Source organism: Scyliorhinus torazame, chromosome 7 (genome assembly GCF_047496885.1).
Source record: "Scyliorhinus torazame isolate Kashiwa2021f chromosome 7, sScyTor2.1, whole genome shotgun sequence".
NCBI lineage: Eukaryota > Metazoa > Chordata > Chondrichthyes > Carcharhiniformes > Scyliorhinidae > Scyliorhinus > Scyliorhinus torazame.
In genome coordinates, this window is record NC_092713.1 from 46,539,751 (window position 1) to 46,558,552 (window position 18,802).

General features: G+C 40.6%; 1 protein-coding gene across 10 annotated transcripts in view; it reads left to right on the top strand.

Moving 5' to 3' along the window:
* The window catches only part of ptprfa (protein tyrosine phosphatase receptor type Fa), a 662,508-nt gene that overhangs the window by 430,246 nt on the left and 213,460 nt on the right, over nucleotides 1-18,802 (top strand). For all 10 annotated transcript variants that reach the window (XM_072510632.1, XM_072510637.1, XM_072510639.1 and 7 more), the window contains 4 exons: nucleotides 9,331-9,600; nucleotides 10,115-10,696; nucleotides 13,133-13,266; nucleotides 16,360-16,504. In XM_072510632.1, coding sequence (XP_072366733.1) covers nucleotides 9,331-9,600; nucleotides 10,115-10,696; nucleotides 13,133-13,266; nucleotides 16,360-16,504 — 1,131 coding nt within the window. The remainder of the gene's footprint in view (nucleotides 1-9,330; nucleotides 9,601-10,114; nucleotides 10,697-13,132; nucleotides 13,267-16,359; nucleotides 16,505-18,802) is intronic.

Consider the following 18,802-nt stretch of genomic DNA (forward strand, 5'->3'; position numbering starts at 1 on the left):
GCGCAATTCGACCGCTCCCACTCAGCTCCTCCCTCTCACCGCTCCTGTAAGGTAAGTTTTTAAAAAGGGAAACTTAGCTTCCCGGCAGCCCCCTGATTACTGCTCTCGCTGCTACCTCTGTGCCACAGAGTTGTTCATGTTGAGGCATGCTGACAATAATGCTCCATTAAAATGAGGAGGGTAGTTATGCTTTATCTTTGGAATGCCAACTTTTTGGGGAGAGGGAAAGCCCCCTGGACATGTTTGCCTTTACCATTTGAGGGAAAGGATAGCAAAAATGAATCTAAAAGAAAAAAAAGTCTTCTTGGATATTGCCTCTCTGCATATGGTCTTGGAACCAATGATGCTGAACTGTATTTCAGTTATTGTTCATTGTGTTTCTGTTAAAACTAAGCCCCAAGTGATATGGCTTTGTCGGAAAAATGCACAAATACTTGTTTGCTTTCAATTAATTTTCCTCATTTTCTTTGTGTGTCATCTCAATTTTGCTAATACATGGCTTAACCCTTTTGCCCTCTTTGAATTTTCATAGTTTATTTTTTAATTGCCAACATTTGGACTAAAATAACTACAGTAACTTGATTCAGAAAAGCAGAATGTTTCTACTGTGCGTGTTCTTGTCACATATTTGCTTGCCATTAACAATGGTTCTATCCTGTAGGACTTGTCAAAACACAGCCGATGTCTGAACAAACTGACCTAAGTTTCTTTTATTACATTTTAATTTCATTAGACTTTTATTTAAGTATTTTGAACGCAATAATGTGAAGGGCTGGGAAGTGAAGCAGAGTAAAGCAAAACACATGTAATTACAAAATGGTAGAACTTGGATGCAAGTTCCAAGTACAATTAACACTGTCCCACAGTGGAACTCCAATCAGTGTTGAGTTCTCGCAAATACCTGTAAAATATTCTTCTTCTATTTTCAGTCCAGAAAATTGGGACAAATTGATTTCAGACTTTCCTTAAACAATTAGAAGTATCTTATGTAATTTTTATTGTCATCTAGTATTCTATGTGGTGAGACTTTTTTGAATATGTGCCAGCTTGAATTTGTGCTGTATATAAATTCCATCTATGTACACTGCCAAAATGGTTGTCCCCTGAAAATGTTATTTCTAATTGTGGAGACCACCATAACACTTCCCAGCCTGGACTTAATGAAATTAGTCAGAAACCTTCTTTCTTCCAACAACTGTGCAGCAATGATGGAGTGGGATGTCCTCGAGTACAGAACTGTTTTTTTTAGGGGTGTAACACAGGGTTTCATGATAACAAGACGCATAATCTTGTGCTGTGCGTGTGTGTCTGGTTTATGAATGTGCATATGTGAAGCTGAAAAACCACCACACTATTGTCTTGTCTTGTTCTTTCAGTGCTGTGAGGATTGATGAAGCCTGGCCTGTTTTTACTCTCTGTGTTTTTCCTTGTCTTTTTATTCCCTCCTCATCCTCATTGCACTCTACCATCAAACCCTTCATCTCTCAGATCAGCGAGAAGGTTGGTCTCTTTCACTTCTTATCCACCTACGCCACGCCAAATGGACTGTCCTATAGTGAAACAGAGGAGAGCTGGGGTTTCTGGCTCCCTGCCAGACATGGCCTAGCCCTACCTGTTGGAATCTAATGACTTCCTGCTTAAGTGTCTTTAAAACCTTGTGGAAGTGTCAGCGTGCTGCATGTTAATGTTTGTTTCCATTCTCAATCACTGCCCCTGTTCTGTGCCGTGAGGAGAATCTTATTTGCTCTGCTTCTTTCACAGTTGGTAGCTGCATGAATAATAGTTGGAAACAGTAACTCCAATTTCACTTTCAGCTTTCAAAATTATTGAGACATTTGTTCAGGTTTCATATTTGATCATCATAAATACCAAATTATTTCAGATGTCGTCAATTGAATCATCCATTCTTCAATTATGTTGCATTTTCAAATATTAAATTTACCATATCCTTTTGGAATATTTAGCCAACCTCAAAAAAAATAGCTCATCTATGTCAGTCACAAATTGATTTTATAAATACCTATATTGATATTCTAGAATGTTAAAGCTGTCAATCATTTTGGTACATAAATGAAGTCACATGACTAGAGTAAAGAGCAACCAAAAATGCTGGGTACACTCGGGAGGTCAGTCAGTATCTGTGCAGAAAGAAACATTATATTTCAGTATTTTACTTTAGTTATACAAACTATTGTGTCTGAACTGGGGCTTTTATCTACATGTAATTTTCTGTTACACCACTAACTACGGTGATCAAGATGGAATTATTCTTGTTTGTAATGAAGCTCTTCCCAAGTACAAATTCACTGGGATTTATTAAAATTCAAATTGATTTTAAGATACCTAGTTTTTTTAACAAGTTTCCCACTCCAGTTCTCTTTACTCAACATTTTATAAAACAGTAAAAGTATGTCACTTTGATATCTGTATAGCTCACAAGGAGTGAGATGTTATTACCATATTTGATTGGAACGTTCAAATAGAGACTAAAACTCCCATCTTTAGAAAAGAACAAAGCATATCCATTGATTCAGAATGAGTTTGCTTATTTCCAAACCTCTCCAGTTTTGACTTGCATATTTACATAGGAGGATGTTTTGATCAGATCCTGTTTCGTAAGAACTAGGAGCAGGAGTCGGCCACTTGGCCCTTCAAGCCTGCTCCGCCATTCAATGAGATCATGGCTGATCTTTTGTGGACTCAGCTCCACTTTCCCACCCAAACACCATAACCCTTTATTCTTCAAAAATCTATCTTTATCTTGCAAACATTCAATGAAGGAGCCTCAACTGCTTCACTGGGCAGGGAATTCCATAGATTCACAACCCTTTAGGTGAAGAAGTTCCTCCTGAGCTCAGTCCTAAATCTACTTCCCCTTATTTTGAGGCTATGCCCCCTAGTTCTGCTTTCACCCGCCAGTGGAAACAACCTCCCCGCATCTATCCTATCTATTCCCTTCATAATTTTATGTTTCTATAAGATCGCCCCCATTCCTTCTAAATTCCAACAAGTACAGTCCCAGTCTACTCAACCTCGCCTCGTAATCCAACCCCCTCAACTCTGGGAGTAACCTTGTGAATCTCCTCTGCACATCCTCCAGCACCAGTACGTCCTTTCTCAGGTAAGGAGAACAAAACTGAACACAATACTCTAGGTGTGGCCTCACTAACACCTTATACGGTTGCAGCATAACCTCCCTAGTCTTAAACTCCATCCGTCTAGCAATGAAGGACAAAACTCCATCCAGCTTCTTAATCATCTGTTGTACCTGTAAACCAACTTTTTGCGACTCATGCACTAGGACACCCAGGTCCCTCTGCACAGCAGCATGTTTTGATATTTTATCATTTAGATAATCCCTTTTGCTGTTGTTCCTACCAAAATGGATAACCTCACATTTGTCAACATTGTATTCCATCTGTCAAATAGCATAATTCATTTTTTTATATGTCCTGTGGCTGTAATGCAAGATCTGGGCAGAGTTAAATACTGTACTGCACATACAGTCAAAAACAACTGAATTAGGGAAAATTCTATTGTACTATATCAGACTCCTCCCTCCAAAGCTCCAACAAAGCCAAACCCTCTATGCTGTCTTTACTCAGATTTTTCCAGACAATATCCTGACTGATTAAATGTTGTGGGACTTCTGTGCCCTAAAATTGAAATGTTTAGACCCAGTAGCATTACCAGTGTATTATACATCATAGCTTGTACAAGTTGCCCCTATATGCAGACTTTTTCTCCCCCACATTTGCTGCTGATCAGCAGCAAATGTGGGAGGAAAGTCCTTTGATTGGAGGAGCAGGAGTTTATGGAGTCTTCCTTTCCAGCTTATCTTTTTGACCAACATTTTGAAAATTGGCTCCTGAGGCCACATAGATTGGCTTTGCAGACTGACTGCCACACCGGACATATCTTTGTTGGGGCGGAGGCACATGAAATATGACAGGTGGGTAAAGCGGCCACTAGTCAACCTGTCCGTAGGCCTTTTGAGGCCCTTAAATGGCCAACTAAATTTAAAGCATTTCCTTGTTTTGCCTGACTGGAGAGTGAGAAAATGAAGGCGAGAAGTACATATTATGGCAGAAATGGGCAATATCAGTATAGTTCACATTGGAAATGCCCAACATTTTCTCATTAGAGTCAGTCACGCTCAATCCATGTTAGAGATATCTTTTAGATTTAATTGATGAAAGTGAAAGTGATAAGATTTTTTAAAACTTGTTTTGTCCTTAGACTTGAATCATTTGCTGTGTCAATTGGACACATTTACTTGATTAGGGCAAAACTGGAAAGCGCCGACATTAAACCTTTTCTTGGAAATTGGTTTGAAGGTCACTGGAGGAACGACACTGGCCTAATTCAAAAAGCATTAAACAATATCAGCTACCAACATGAAAGGGACAGAACAATCAATAAATGTTGTATGCTAATGCTACTGTGAATATGAGTCAGAGCACATTGCATTATTAATTATTTTTCCCTTTATTTCTTCATTTTGTGAAATTGAGGCTCAATTCTTACACTTATAGATTCTTGCATGCTGTTCTTGGGTCTTACCCCAGCATACTGACTTGCATTTCATTTTATACATGACATCCAACAAATGGAAACATCACCACTGCTGCAGTCTCCATTTAACAATGTTCGAAAGGGATTGACTGATAATCTGGTTTTGATATTACTACCAATGCTGATATCTTAAACCTTCAAATCAGGCAACAAGGTTAAACAGAAAAGGGAATGGTGGTGCAGGGAATGAAAGGCTCCAGCTGCATAGCAATGATAAACTTGTCATTTGTATTTGAAAGTATAATCTGGTTTGTTATACTAGTCTTTTGGGGCAAAAGCTCCCTCTGAGTGTTTCTGTTGATTGAAGCAGTTTCAATGCCATTGAATCTTATTTTTTTTTGCCAAATTTTAAAATTATTTTCAAAACATGTTAGCTCCCTCCTTAGTCATTTATTCAGAATACCATGGGTGGCTATTAGCATAGTATTGGCATAATACTAACGCCAGTATCAGTCGAACCCTGATTTTAAGTGGGAGTGGGATGGATGCAAAAAACCTCTAACACTGAAACCGACTGATTTTGAATCGTCTGGTTAATGATGTGATAATTTGGACAACATGTGGCATGTTAGCAGATAGCAGCTAGTTTTTAAGAGTAGTGTGAAGAATAGAGGTGTCACTGTGGCCAAGCTAGATTGGAATGTCTTAATGTCTAGATTTGGGAATAAAATGTACTTTTTATTATTTAGTCGTGTACTGTGTTGTGTATGGTTATCTGCTCAGTGAAACAATATGTCTCCTATATTTGGCAAATAGTCTGCCTTCAGTAACTGGATGGAATTTATTTATGAAGGCCAAAATCTGGGTATCAAATTCTCATTTTTAACAGCAGCCTTTATGTACTTTAAATACTGTCATATTGGAGGCTGCAAATCTATCTAAAGTTTGGAAAATAGAAATATTTAGTTTCTTGTCTCCATTGTTCTGTATAAAATAGATCACATCCTTACTTCCATCCCATTTGTAATTGTGATAGTATGGCATATGCTTCCTATCTTAATACCATGTAACTCAATAATAATTATTAAACATTTGGAATCACTTTTCTACGTGGTGGAATTATGTTAGGTTTGTCTTCTCAGTCTAACTTTTGTCGTGAGAAATTGAGATCATTTTCATAAATTAAGTCATGTTAAGTGACACTGGCTGTTCCATGTGATTGGTGGAAATCCAAAGATGCCCTACAAGTATAACTTTATTGATTTGAAAAATTTGAGCAACTGTCAGTTTAAGGACAATGCAAATCTTCACACTAGTTTAATCCAACTGATGAGTAATCAGGTGAAATATCGACCAATTCTGTGTAGAAAGTGGGCTGCTGTATTTTCCGAACATGAAAGAAGGCACCAAATACACAGCAGATGATGAGGGGGGACTTTATTGTAGTTACATTTCCTTACACTGGTGCAAATGAAGAAGCATTCTTGTATGGAAATAGAATTTGAATATCCATCCCAATTCCAATATTAATATCTCGTGTTTGAGACAGTTCTGTTGCTAACATTGGAAGACAAAACTATGCACTTATGACATGAAGTGTGAAATTGTATGGCACGGTTTACTCTAGTGCATGCCTGTTAGTTTTATATGTCTGAGAGTTTGTGCAAATCATTTTGTTTCGCATTTGACTGCAGCAGCTCTTTCTTCCCTCTTACTCTGATTCATTGACTTTTCCTTACATTAAATTGCATGAGAGCTGTAAACCTGATGCATGCTGATTGAATGTAAGCACACTGCGTTTTAAGCTTATGAGCCAAGCTTTTGCAAATTGGTCACTGCAGATTTTCGGTGCAGTGGAAACAAACTCCCCATTATCAACAGTTTACCCAAAATCTATTTTAAAAAGTGGTGTTTCATTTCTGTAAAACAAGACTGATGTGGTCAGAATTTAATAGTCTGGAGATGTTCAGTTTGATAAATCGCCATCATGTTGAAACCATTTCCATTCTCATGAGTAATGGCGGAGTTATTCTCTAACTACTTGCACATTAAATAGTAACAGAAACAAAATATCCAGTCTGGAGAGCAACAGTCAAGCTTCATAACACTGCAGCTAATCTAAGGCAGACTAAATAGTCTCATAGATAAAATACCTTTGGTGATCATTATGATGTTGCATGAATAACCCAGGTCATGGTATTACAAGGGCACTGTAGCACGAGCAAAATTATGTTTGCATATACTGAAGAATATTTTTCTCAGAATATACATCTAATTAACTACATTCCAATAGTACAGAAGCTATCTATTATGACATTTTACTTGTAGTATATTAGTTATTACATCTGCTGTGATCAGGATTAGATTAACAGAGGATTTGTGATTTTAAAAGAATCTGTTGGCATAAGAATTCCAAATTGCAAAATTGGCAGTTGCAAGCACCCCAAACACCACCCACTTTTAAATGAGTATTTCTCATCATGTTTGATTTTTCTCCCATTGCAGCTTGTAGTGAAGGATGGTCTGGACTGGGTGATTAATTCACAACTTGCATTATCATTTTGTGACTAGCCAGCAGTGGCACAGTTTCAGCAGGGTGAGGTATACAGTTCTTTTTTCTTCCCCTCCTCCTACCCTGAGACACAGAGGACCATGCAGGACTGTAGCAGTCTTGGGAAGAACGAATCACATGAAGCTAGCTGAGCTGGGCACGGTCAGGTGATGAATACTTTTGTAACTCGAGCCAAATACATCTAACAAAGACAAAGCAACAAGTAACCTGGTCCTGGTACTTACAGTCTGATTGATATGTGCTGTCGCCTCAGCTCTATTGCACTGCCCTTGAATGATTAACTGCCAAACAAAATTATGAAGGAAACTACAGGAAAGATAGCAGGTTCATAATTTTACACAGGCATTGTGCTTACACAAATATTTCCCTCACAAACACTGCACCAACCATAAATGTAACCATTCAAAAACAAAACACATTTGAGCGTCACTTTTTTTATATTTAGCCACTGGTTTGAGTTACAGTTCCTTTGTATGTAAAATTAGAAGAACAACATTTTCTCTGGCTCCTCTACTGGTTTCCAAGATGCTGATGATTAGCAACAGATTGACTTCCATTCTATTTGTAAGATGAACAATATCTAGATAATAGTGCACTTTGTACCATCATCACCTTTGAGTATTTGCCAAAATTTGATTGTAATACAACATAAACTGTGTGATTGGAGAGAGATTTTGTACATTATGACCTGGTATAGTTGAAAATGTTGGGTAAAGAAGCTTCAGCAACCCACCAGCCAATAAGCTCTCCTCTTCCCCTTGTTGCTAGACTTCTTCCATTTGATTCGCTCCAATGTTATGCACATAAAGTTTGAGTTTGGTATATTTGAATTCATATAGTATGACTTTATTTCTAATTAAAATCAATTTGACATAGCTCCCCATGACAATTCCCACATTCAAACACGGTACCAGATTTTTTTTTTAAATGCCTGATGTTAAAATGAAAAGCAATATAAAATCTGAAGGGACTTTCAAATTTCTGTTCCTTTAGAAAACAAATTGAGAAAACACATGCATTATTCAATTTATTAATCATCTATCTAGTATTATGTTTTGATACTTCTGAATATTTTGTTAAAAATTTAATTCTGTAGCAAAATTTGAGAACAAAATTGTGTTGTACAAATTTGCTCATTTTGTCGAATTTGCCACGGCATGTATTTTGTTGAAAATCGCCATGACATTTTAAAATGTAACTTTTGAGTAATACATTTTTTATATTTTGCGTTCCTTAAATTCTGGGAAGAACATAATGCATACGTAGTAGTGAACAGTCATTCTTCTTGTTTCTACTGTTTGCAATTCTTCACAAGTATTTAGCCCTGTGAACAGTGTAGAAGTGATTCTAAAATCTGTGCCTGTCCAGGAAGAACTGGCGGTTCTATATTCTGGATTTGAAGAAATAATATATTATTGTATTCATCATTACATGTTCCTCTGCTAGCCAAGGGAGGAATTAAGAATATTATGCTTGGAGAATACTGTAAATGAAGGTATTTAGAAGGATTAGCATACTGCTATGCTTATGATATGAGAGGGCATATTGTTCTTGCATCTCTCCACATGAGAGTTATCAAAGTTAGCTTAGCTGCTTAGAGTTTAATTGCTTCTCCATAGACAATGTAAATTGGTGTGCAAATCATCTGGATCACTCTGGCATTTCCCCATTGTCAACACTTCCTCTCTTTGTGCATTCAGGGTAAACTGAAAAAAAATGGAGAATTAGAAATAATTTACGTAGATATTTTCCGTTTTTAACTATATGGCCAAAACAGACCCCTACATTAAATCTGCAAAGAATGGATTGATCCAAAATTAAGAGCACTCCCTAATATTTGATATTGCCTTTTTAATTTAAATATTCATGCCTTTAAAGGATAGCAACTTGACTTTTTGATCCATTTTCTTTTTTAAATACAAGTTACGATTCAGGTGCAGGCTGTGTTCTCTTTCACTCAATCACATATAACCAAATGGAGGAGAAGTCTGTTCTGTGTTTCTGTTTTCTCATGCAGGTTTAATTTACAGCATACACTAAATGTTGTTGTCTGGTGCTTGCATTATTGAAGCATCGGCCATATAGATTTTAGTTTTATTACTACAGTTTATTTTCACAATGAAACAGCTACTATTAACCAAGGTACCTTGGTGTGGTGGGTGGGTGTGGCTTGTGCACCCTGCATGAAATTGTTGAAATTCTTTTAGTATTTTTGATACTACCACAAACATCTTCCTTTTCAGTGCGCCGAGTTCCCCCTCGGTTCTCTATCCCACCCACTAGCCATGAAGTGATGCCAGGGGGCAGCGTTAACCTCACCTGTGTAGCTGTGGGGTCACCCATGCCATATGTGAAATGGGTGACTGGAGCAGTAGAACTCACATCGGAAGAGGACATGCCAGTTGGACGGAATGTTCTGGAGGTGCTTAACATTAAAGAATCTAAGAGCTACACATGTGTTGCCATGTCTTCACTGGGTGTTATTGAGGCAACGGCACAAATAACAGTTAAAGGTAAGTCATACAAGGGTAACTGACTGACTGACTAACATTCATAGTCACCTGGCATCAGTAATTCGAGAAATACGTTGTTGATATTTATTTCCCCTCTTCCTGTTTCCTTCACTCCCAAAAAATGGATGTGTTACAGCTGTGGTCTTAATCATCAAATGCCGATAATTTTGCCTAATAGTTTCATAGAATTATCTCATAATCAAGTTGACAATGCATGGATTTCTTTTCTTTGAGTTGGGTTTGTTCTTGTTAACATCTAGAAGGCAATATTTCTATTTAGAATAGGTTGTAATTGTAATTTGGCAGGCAGCAAATGTTAACTATGATTTAAGGTGCAATGTGTATTTTTACGTTCCTTCATTTTTTGATAGCCACGCAATTTTAAAATTTGATTGGTCAATTGTTGAGTAATTGAAGTGCAAACTCTGTTTACTTAGTTACTCAGCTTACTCATTTGTAGGTTTATATTGTGCTTTGCGATAATTTATTGTGTATAATTGCTTGTGCATTCTAGCCTTACCAAAGCCACCTATAATGACGAGCGTTACGGAGACGACTGCTACCAGTGTTACACTGACATGGGAATCAGGAAATATTGAAATGATACCATACTATGTGATTCAGTATAAACCAAAATCCTCTGATGGAACTTTCCAAGAGGTGGATGGAGTCGCCACCACACGATACAGTATTGGGGGCCTGAGCCCATACTCAGAGTATGAATTCCGAATCTTTGCAGTAAACAATATAGGCCGAGGTCCTCCCAGTGAAATAGTGGAAACGCGGACAGGTGAGCAGGCTCCCTCCAGCCCACCTTTAAAAGTTCAGGCACGTATGCTGAGTGCCAGCACCATGTTAATCCAGTGGGAGGAACCAGAAGAGTCAAATGGACAGATTCGGGGTTATCGGGTATATTATACTACAGATTCCAGGCTTCCCTTGAATATGTGGTACAAGCACAACTTGGATGATAGTCGTCTAACGACCATCGGTGGCTTAATAACAGACACTACATACAGCATCCGAGTGTTGGCATTCACCTCTGTGGGAGATGGACCACCATCTGAAATTATACAAGTTAAAACAAAACAAGGTGGTAAGTAACAAAATTTCCTATCTGTGGCTGTATAACAACTGTTATTTTTTAAATCAAATGAAGGAAAGGGAATTGTCTGAATAGAACTCTGTGCATCCCTGATTTAATAATTAACCTCTAGGAAAATTATATTAGAGTGGGTTAATAGTTTACATGAAAAATATGAAAATCTCTTCTGACATCAGAAGTCCTACATGAATTAAGTTTGGTCTAGTTTCAAGTAAGCAATCCATGTGTGTAGCTCCCTCCCACTAAACTAATCATGATTAGTACCAGTCACCTGGTGATTTGTGGAAATCATGCTGTTACAGTAGTGGTTACTATTGTCATATTGGATGAGGTGCTTTGATGGAATAATTTGGAGGGAGCTCTGTTGCTCCTAGTCCATAGCTTTAAGTATCCTAGAGTGCTTCCAATTCTTCATGCTGCTTCTTAAGATGGAGAGGACTCATTTTCAGTGTGGCTTCACAAATGTTAGCAAATTATTCCTCTTAATAAGTACACTTAGCCATTACGTTGGTAGACTGTTACATTATGTAAAGCCCAAGCATCTTTTCATCTGGTATCTTTGAACAACAAAATATATTGAGTCCGCTTGTAACTTCCCCTTTGCCACCACAGCTAGTTCAACTGATTTTGACAAGGCAAGATCTTCATTATCTTTGTAGCACAGTGAAGTTACATGGGATAGTATTTGCATAATTTTTTTGATCTGAAAACGAAACACTGGGAGAGTTAACAAGTTGGCATTGTAGGGCAGCACGGTGGTACAGTGGTTAGCACTGCTGCTTCACAGCGCCAAGGTCACAAGTTCAATCCCTGCTCTGGGTCACTGTCTGTGTGGAGTTTGCACATTCTCTCCGTGTTTGCGTGGGTTTCACCCCCACAACCCAAAGATGAGCAGGGTAGGTGGATTGGCCACGCTAAATTGCCCCTTAATCGGAAAAAATGGATTGAGTATATGAATTTATATTTTTTTAAATGTTGGCATTGTAGAAAAACTGAGAAAGAAAAATAGATGATCTCAGTTACGATTCCTGGTATGTACTAATTTAGCCAATCTTGGCAAAAGAGGAAGTAAAGATGCTATAATTGTCCTCCTGCGACTGGAGGGGTATGAACTTGAAGTTCCACTCTATCCTCATCCAGTGACTGCTGGAAAGTTCATGTTTGGGTAAAGGATTACGATAAGATTAGACTCAACTGATGTCCCTATCGTAAAATGGTTCACCAATACTTCCTATCTAGGCAGAGACACTGGTTACCTAAACTCAAACGTGAAGAACAGCCCCTTGGGTCATCCTATTTCAGTGTGAGAAAAGTAAGAAAACAAGAAAGTTGGGGAGAAAATGGTGTTTTTGTGATATTTTTTGAGAATATTTCCTTGAGCATCTGTTCACGCACAGGAGGCAGGATTCTCCGACCCCGCGCCGGGTCGGAGAATCGCCGGGGGGCCGCGCGAATCGCGCCGGGACGCAATTCTTGGTGCCATTGTGGTCGGCACGGCGCCTGTAGAGCCCCCCCCCCGCCTGCGATTCTCCGGCCCGATGGGCCGAGCATCTGTTTAAAAAAAATAAAAAAAATTGAGTCCCGCCGGCGCCGTTCTAACCTGCTCTGAGCCGGCGGGAGCTCGGCGTTTAAGGGTCGGGTGGCAGCCTGTGGGGTGGGAGGGGGTGTCCAACCCTGGGTGTGGTGGGCCACAATCTGATGTGGTGGGACAGCCTCTCTGGCTGGGGGGCCTCCTTTCCTACGCGCCGGCCCCTGTAGCCCTGCACCATGTTGCGTCGGGGCCAGCGCGTTGAAGGAGGCCACTGCGCATGCCGCGTTGGCGCCGGCGTCACTGCGCATGCGCGCATTGGTGCTGGCACCACTGCGCATGTGCCGTTGGCGCCACTGCGCATGTGCGGATCCCATGGCGCTCAGTTTGCGCCGGTATCGGCAGCTGGAGCGGCGTCAACTGCTCCAATGCCGTGCTATAGGGGCCAGAATTAGTCCTCGGCTCGGCCCATTCACAGCGTCATAAAACGTGACGGCGTTTACGACGGCGTTGGCACTCTGCCGCAGGATTAGAGAATCCCGCTCAGTTTGTTTTTGTATTTTATCAACAAGTGATAATTTTGTGTTCCTCTGTCAACCCTAGACAGTAATAGTAACTGCTGCACACAAGCTAAAAATAAAATTTGTCAGAAATAAAAATTGATAAAACGGAGGAATTATTTTGATGGAGCATTGTATCTTAGAAGTTTGTAATATAGGCTTGATCTATAGTTCCGATGGACTACTTCATAATTGCTGCACGGAAAATTATCTGAAGAATACAATTTAAATGCTCAGGTATTAAATAGGATAGGGTTTATTCAGTTTATACTACAAGGGTTATATGTTGGATTGTTTCCTTCAGCGTAACCGTTTATTCTGGTTTTGTTCTTTCTCCAGTTCCAGCTCAACCAGCTGAGTTCCAGGCAGAAGCAGAGTCTGATACCAGCATTGCACTCACCTGGGTGTTACGTCAGGAGGAAAAAATTATCAAATATGAACTAATATATTCTGAGGCCGTCGATGGCAAAGAGGTATGTTGAAGTCCAAACCTATGGGGAAATGAATCATAAACAAGGCTTCCACTGAGTTAGTCAGTGACAGAGGTATGAATGATCCCTATTTGTTCTGCACCATTTCAATATAATTTACAATTGAAAGTTCGTTCAACTAGACATTAGAAGTGGGGGAATCCGAACAATGATTTTTCTTTTCCCCACCCAGAGTGGTAAAGCAAATTGTGTCATTCTCGATAGTATCTAACAATCTAATTCAGCACAGACTAGGGTTTGAACCCGACAAACCTCTGAAGGAAAATGTGGCTAGATTTTAATATTCATAGAATGTACAGTGCAGAAGGAGGCCATATGCCTCATTGATTCTGCACCGACCCTTGGAAAGAGCACCCTACCTAAGCCCACGCCGCCACCCTATCCCAGTAACCCCACTTAACCTTTCGGACACAAAGGGGCAATTTAGCATGGCCAGCCCAACTAACCTGCACACCTTTGGACTGTGGGAGGAAACCGGAGCACCCGGAGAAAACCCACGCAGACACGGGGAGAAAGTGCAAGCTCCACACAGTCACCCGAGGCTGGAATTGAACCTGGTACCCTGGAGCTGTGAGGCAGCAGTTCTAACCACTGTGCCACCATGCCACCTTTTAAATAAAAGCTTTGCAATCTCATTGAATTTGAGAAGATTGTGAATATTGGAAAATAGCTAATGTTACTTTGCCATTTTAAAAATGTCAAGAGCAATGGGCCTGGATCCTCGGCCACTGGTTTGTCAGAGACCAGATGTATGACCCAAGTTGCGCATCGACCCAACATTCTGGCCTCCCTGAGAAGTTTAAACTTACAATGAGCAATTCCCATCTTCCCATGTTCCCTGGGACCATCAGTGAAAGTCTCTGACACTGAGTTGGAGTTGGAGACTTTGGACAGGTCCATGGGACATGCCTAGATAGTTAGTGAAAAATCCTAGACTAACTCTTGGGTAGCTACAGAACTCTCACTGACCCCTCGGCTACCCCCTGACCTGACTACCCCTCCGGCCCAACCCGACTACCCCCTGACCTATCTGCCACCTCATCTACTACCACCGTGCCACCCTACCCATTCAATAACATTCACACTGGACATTTAAATTCATTAAAATGAGCGCATTAAAAACTGCTGGTTGAAGTCACACCTAGAACAAAGGAAGATGGTTGTTGTTGTTGGAGATCATATATATCAATCCCACAACCTCACTGCAAGGGTTCCTCAGGAGAGTGTCCTAGGCCCAGCCATCTTCAGCTGCTTCATCAATGACCTTCCTTCCATCATAAGGTCAAATGTGGGGATGTTCGTGGATGATTGCACAATGTTCAGCACCACTCACGACTCCGCAGACACTGAAGCAGTCCACATGCAAATACAGCAAGACCGAGACAATATCAGGGCTGACAAGTGGCAAGTAACATTTGTGGCACCAAGTGGCAGGCAATGACCATTTCCAGAGAGACTGAAACCATCACCATTGACATCCAATGGCATTGCCATTACTGAATCTCCCACTATCAATATCCTGGGAGCTACCATTGACCAGAAACTGAACTGGACTAGCCATATAAATACTGTGGCTACAAAAGCAGGTCAGAGGTTAGGAACCCTGCGGCGAGTAACTCGCCTTCTGACTCCTTAAAGCCTGCCGACCACCTACACGGCACCAGTCAGGGATGTGATGGTATACTCCCCACTTGGCTAGATGAGGGCAGCTCCAAAAACACTCAACACCATCCAGGACAAAGCAGCCCGCTCTATTTGCTGCCCTTCCATAAACATTCACTCCCTCCACCACTGATGCACAATAGTAACATTATGCACCATCTACAAGATGCACTGCAAGAACTCACCAATGTTCCTCAGGCAGCACCTTCCAAATTCACAACCACTATCATCTAGAAGGACAAGAGCAGCACCTAGGCAGCACATACATGGGTACACCATCACCTTGAAGTTTCCCTCCAAGCCACTCATCATCCTGTCTTGGAACTATATCACCATTCCTTCACAGTCACTGGGTCAAAATCCAGGAACTCACTCCCTCATAGCACAGTGGTGCACCTATACCACATGGCCTGCAGCGGATTCAAGAAGGCAGCTCACCAGCACCTTCAGAAGGGCAATTGGGGATGGGAAACAAATGCTGACCTAGCCAGCGAAGACCACATCCCATGAAAATTAATTTTTTTTAAATGTTAACACTTGGAAGACATTGTTCAAAATCCACAGAATTCCATAAAGAGTGGTTACACTTTACTGACTATTTCGCTTTACCATGATAATGGTGTGCTAAACAAAGCAAACAGAATTGGTGTGCACTTACATTTTGAGGAAACACTTGATAGTTTTCCATCTTGGTGATTAATAGCTCAAGAATAAAGCCATGAGATGTGAGGTTAAGCACAGTGCTTGAGTAAATAATTAAAAAGGAGGACAGATTTTAATATTAACTTTTATTCCTATTGGATTTCGCATATCTCATGGATCATAGAATTTACAATGCAGAAGGAGGCCATTTGGCCCATCGTCTGCACTGGCCCATGGAAAGAATACCCTATCCAAGCCCACATCTCCAACCTACCCCATGAACTCCATCTAACCATTTTGGACACCAAGGGCAATTTATCATGGCTAAACCACCTAACCTGCACATCTTTGGACTGTGGGAGGAAACCGGAGCACCCGGAGGAAACCCACGCGCACACGGGGAGAACATGCAGACTCCGCACAGCCAGTGACCCAAGCCGGGAATTGAACCTGGGGCCCTGGAGCTGTGAAGCAACTGCGCTAACCACTGTGCCACCATACTGCCCACCATCTATTTTTCCTAGATTGAAGAAACTAAATTAGGTGTCATGTGATCTTTCTACCAGCAGCTGAACTAACGACAGAAATTGTTAGTACAAAAGCATTTTCCAAATAATCCAAATACAGCCCTCACACTAATAGGAATTTGTTAAAGTATTATTCTAATTGTACTTTGGAATGTGCCACATAGGGTCAAAGAAAATCCGAGCGAGGAGCAATCGATCAATTATGTTTTCAAAATTTATTTTATTTTCATTGCATTATTTACAGGAACAAGTGATCTTTGACCCTAAATCGTCATACACAGTGGAAGGCCTGAAGCCACACAAAATATACTACTTCCGTTTGGCTGCACGCTCAGAACACGGTTTAGGAGCATACACACAAAGGATTTCTACAAAAACCATGCAATCAAGTAAGTGTTTAAATCTCTATTATGGTTTGTGCCACTTTCACGTTTAGGGAACACAATGAATAGAACTGGTAAGCCACTGGAATTTGACAGGACTGTTCAAGCTTGTTTATTTAACAGAATTTCAATCTTGGTGTCTAAGGAACCACTCATTGATAGTTGCATAATTATTCGATTTGCATCAATTAATTCCATCTCAAAAATTTAAATGACAGTGTTTCATTAAATATTGCATTTTAAGTAGAAAAATAGGTGCAATGCTATAATATAGTTGCTGAAGTGAGACTCCTTTAAGGGCCGAGCTCTGGTTTGACCATGTGACCTATTTATCCAATGGTAAGGGAGCACATGTGGCCTAAAAGAGAGAGTGGGCTTTTGTCCTCCGTTCTTGGATTTGGAAGTGAAGAAAATACAGCCTGTATCACAACACTATGTATTTAGCTCTTGTATGTAAACAAATAGTTCATAGTTGATTATTGACCGACAGTCGTTTAGAGCTCCCATTACTACATTGGTGATGAGAAAAAAAATCGGCATGCATTTATAGAGCAGAAAGGCTTGTATTCTGATTCAAATTGGTCTCGGCAACCAGGAAACGTTTTATCATCATGACATTTTTCAGTAAGCTGGAACCATTTGATGTAAATGAAGAAGATTGGATGCAATATGTAGAGCGTATATGTTATTATTTAGAGCGAACAATAGAGGGGAGGGAAGAAAAGCTTTTGCTTAAAGGATGTGGCATTCAAACGTATTGTAGAATAAGAAGTTTAATTTACCCAGAGGTTCCAGTCTCGAAGTCATTTACCAAGCTAGTCAGGAATCATTACCAAAACCCTCTATCATTCTTCAGAGGTACAAACTTATTTCTACAAGGAGGGCCCCAGGAGAGAGACCATGGTGAATTTAGTTGCAAGGTGAAGGCATCTCGTGGAATATTACAAATTTGGAACATCCCTAAATGGTATGTTAAGAGATAGACTAATATGCAAGATACAAAACACAGCACTCCAAAAGAAGTTGCTAGCAGAATCAGAGCTTGGTCTAAAAAAAGACTGTAGTGATGGCCCCATGAAAAGTTTGAAAACAAGGCGGTGAAGGGTTGCAAAACGTGCATGGGAGCGAGGTCCACCAGTTGGGAAAGAGGCCATAGGTAGCAGCAGCACCAGGTTTGAGGACGGCTGTGTAGACAAAGGAAGAGTTATGGCTGCAGAAAATTGGAGGGAACTCTGTTGTCACGATCAGATGAGGAATTTCAATAAGTGTTTTGTATGTGGGGGAAGACATACTCTGGAGAAGTGTACATATCGAGATGCAGAGTGTATATGGTATGGTAGAAGAGGTCACTTAAGGCATAGATGTAGAAACAAACAGAATCTACCCAGTTCAGCAAGGGGGCAGAAGTCAGTGTCAATTCACAATCTGAGTGAATGCATGTCGCCAAAGTGGAATGTGTTAAACATATGAAGTAGATATAGCTCTTGGAGCTAAAGAGATCAAGTGATGCGGTGTGGAATGCGGGATCAGGGTATTGAACTTGATGATCAGCTATGATCATAATGAATGGCGGTGCAGGCTCGAAGGGCCTTTTTGGTTTCTATGTATAAGCTAGTGAATGGACGTCCACTAAAAATGGAGGTGGACATAAGGGCTTTAGCAACAGTCATAGGGGAACAAACTTACCATTGCTTGCATGACGGGGTCTTACCGTTGAGCTGGCGAATACCATAACCATAACTGGACAGGCGCTTAAAATCAAGGGAACCATGATGACCCCGGTATCCTACAAACAGCAATCGGTTCAGCTCCCACTTATTGTCGACTGGGTCAAGGACCAAGTCTAATGGAGCATGACTGGCTCCAACACATTAAATTGGATAGAGATATTCAAACTGAGTGTGAGGGGGGCCTGTACAATGTCATCCGAAGGTATCTGGATGTTTTCCAAGATAATCTTAATAATAATCTTTATTGTCACAAGTAGGCTCACATTAACACTGCAATGAAGTTACTGTGAAAACCCCCTAGTCGCCACATTCCGGCACCTGTTCGGGTACACTGAGGGAGAATTCAGAATGTCCAATTCACCTAACAAGCTTTCGGGACTTGTGGGAGGAAATCGGAGCACCCGGAGGAAACCCACGCAGACATGTGGAGAACGTGCAGACCCTGCACAGACAGTGACCCAAGCCGGGAATCGAACCTGGGACCCTGGTGCTGTGAACCAACAGTGCTAACCACTGTGCTACCGTGCTGCCCATAGAGGACCTAAGAAAAATAGAAGGGCTCCAAGCGAAGATA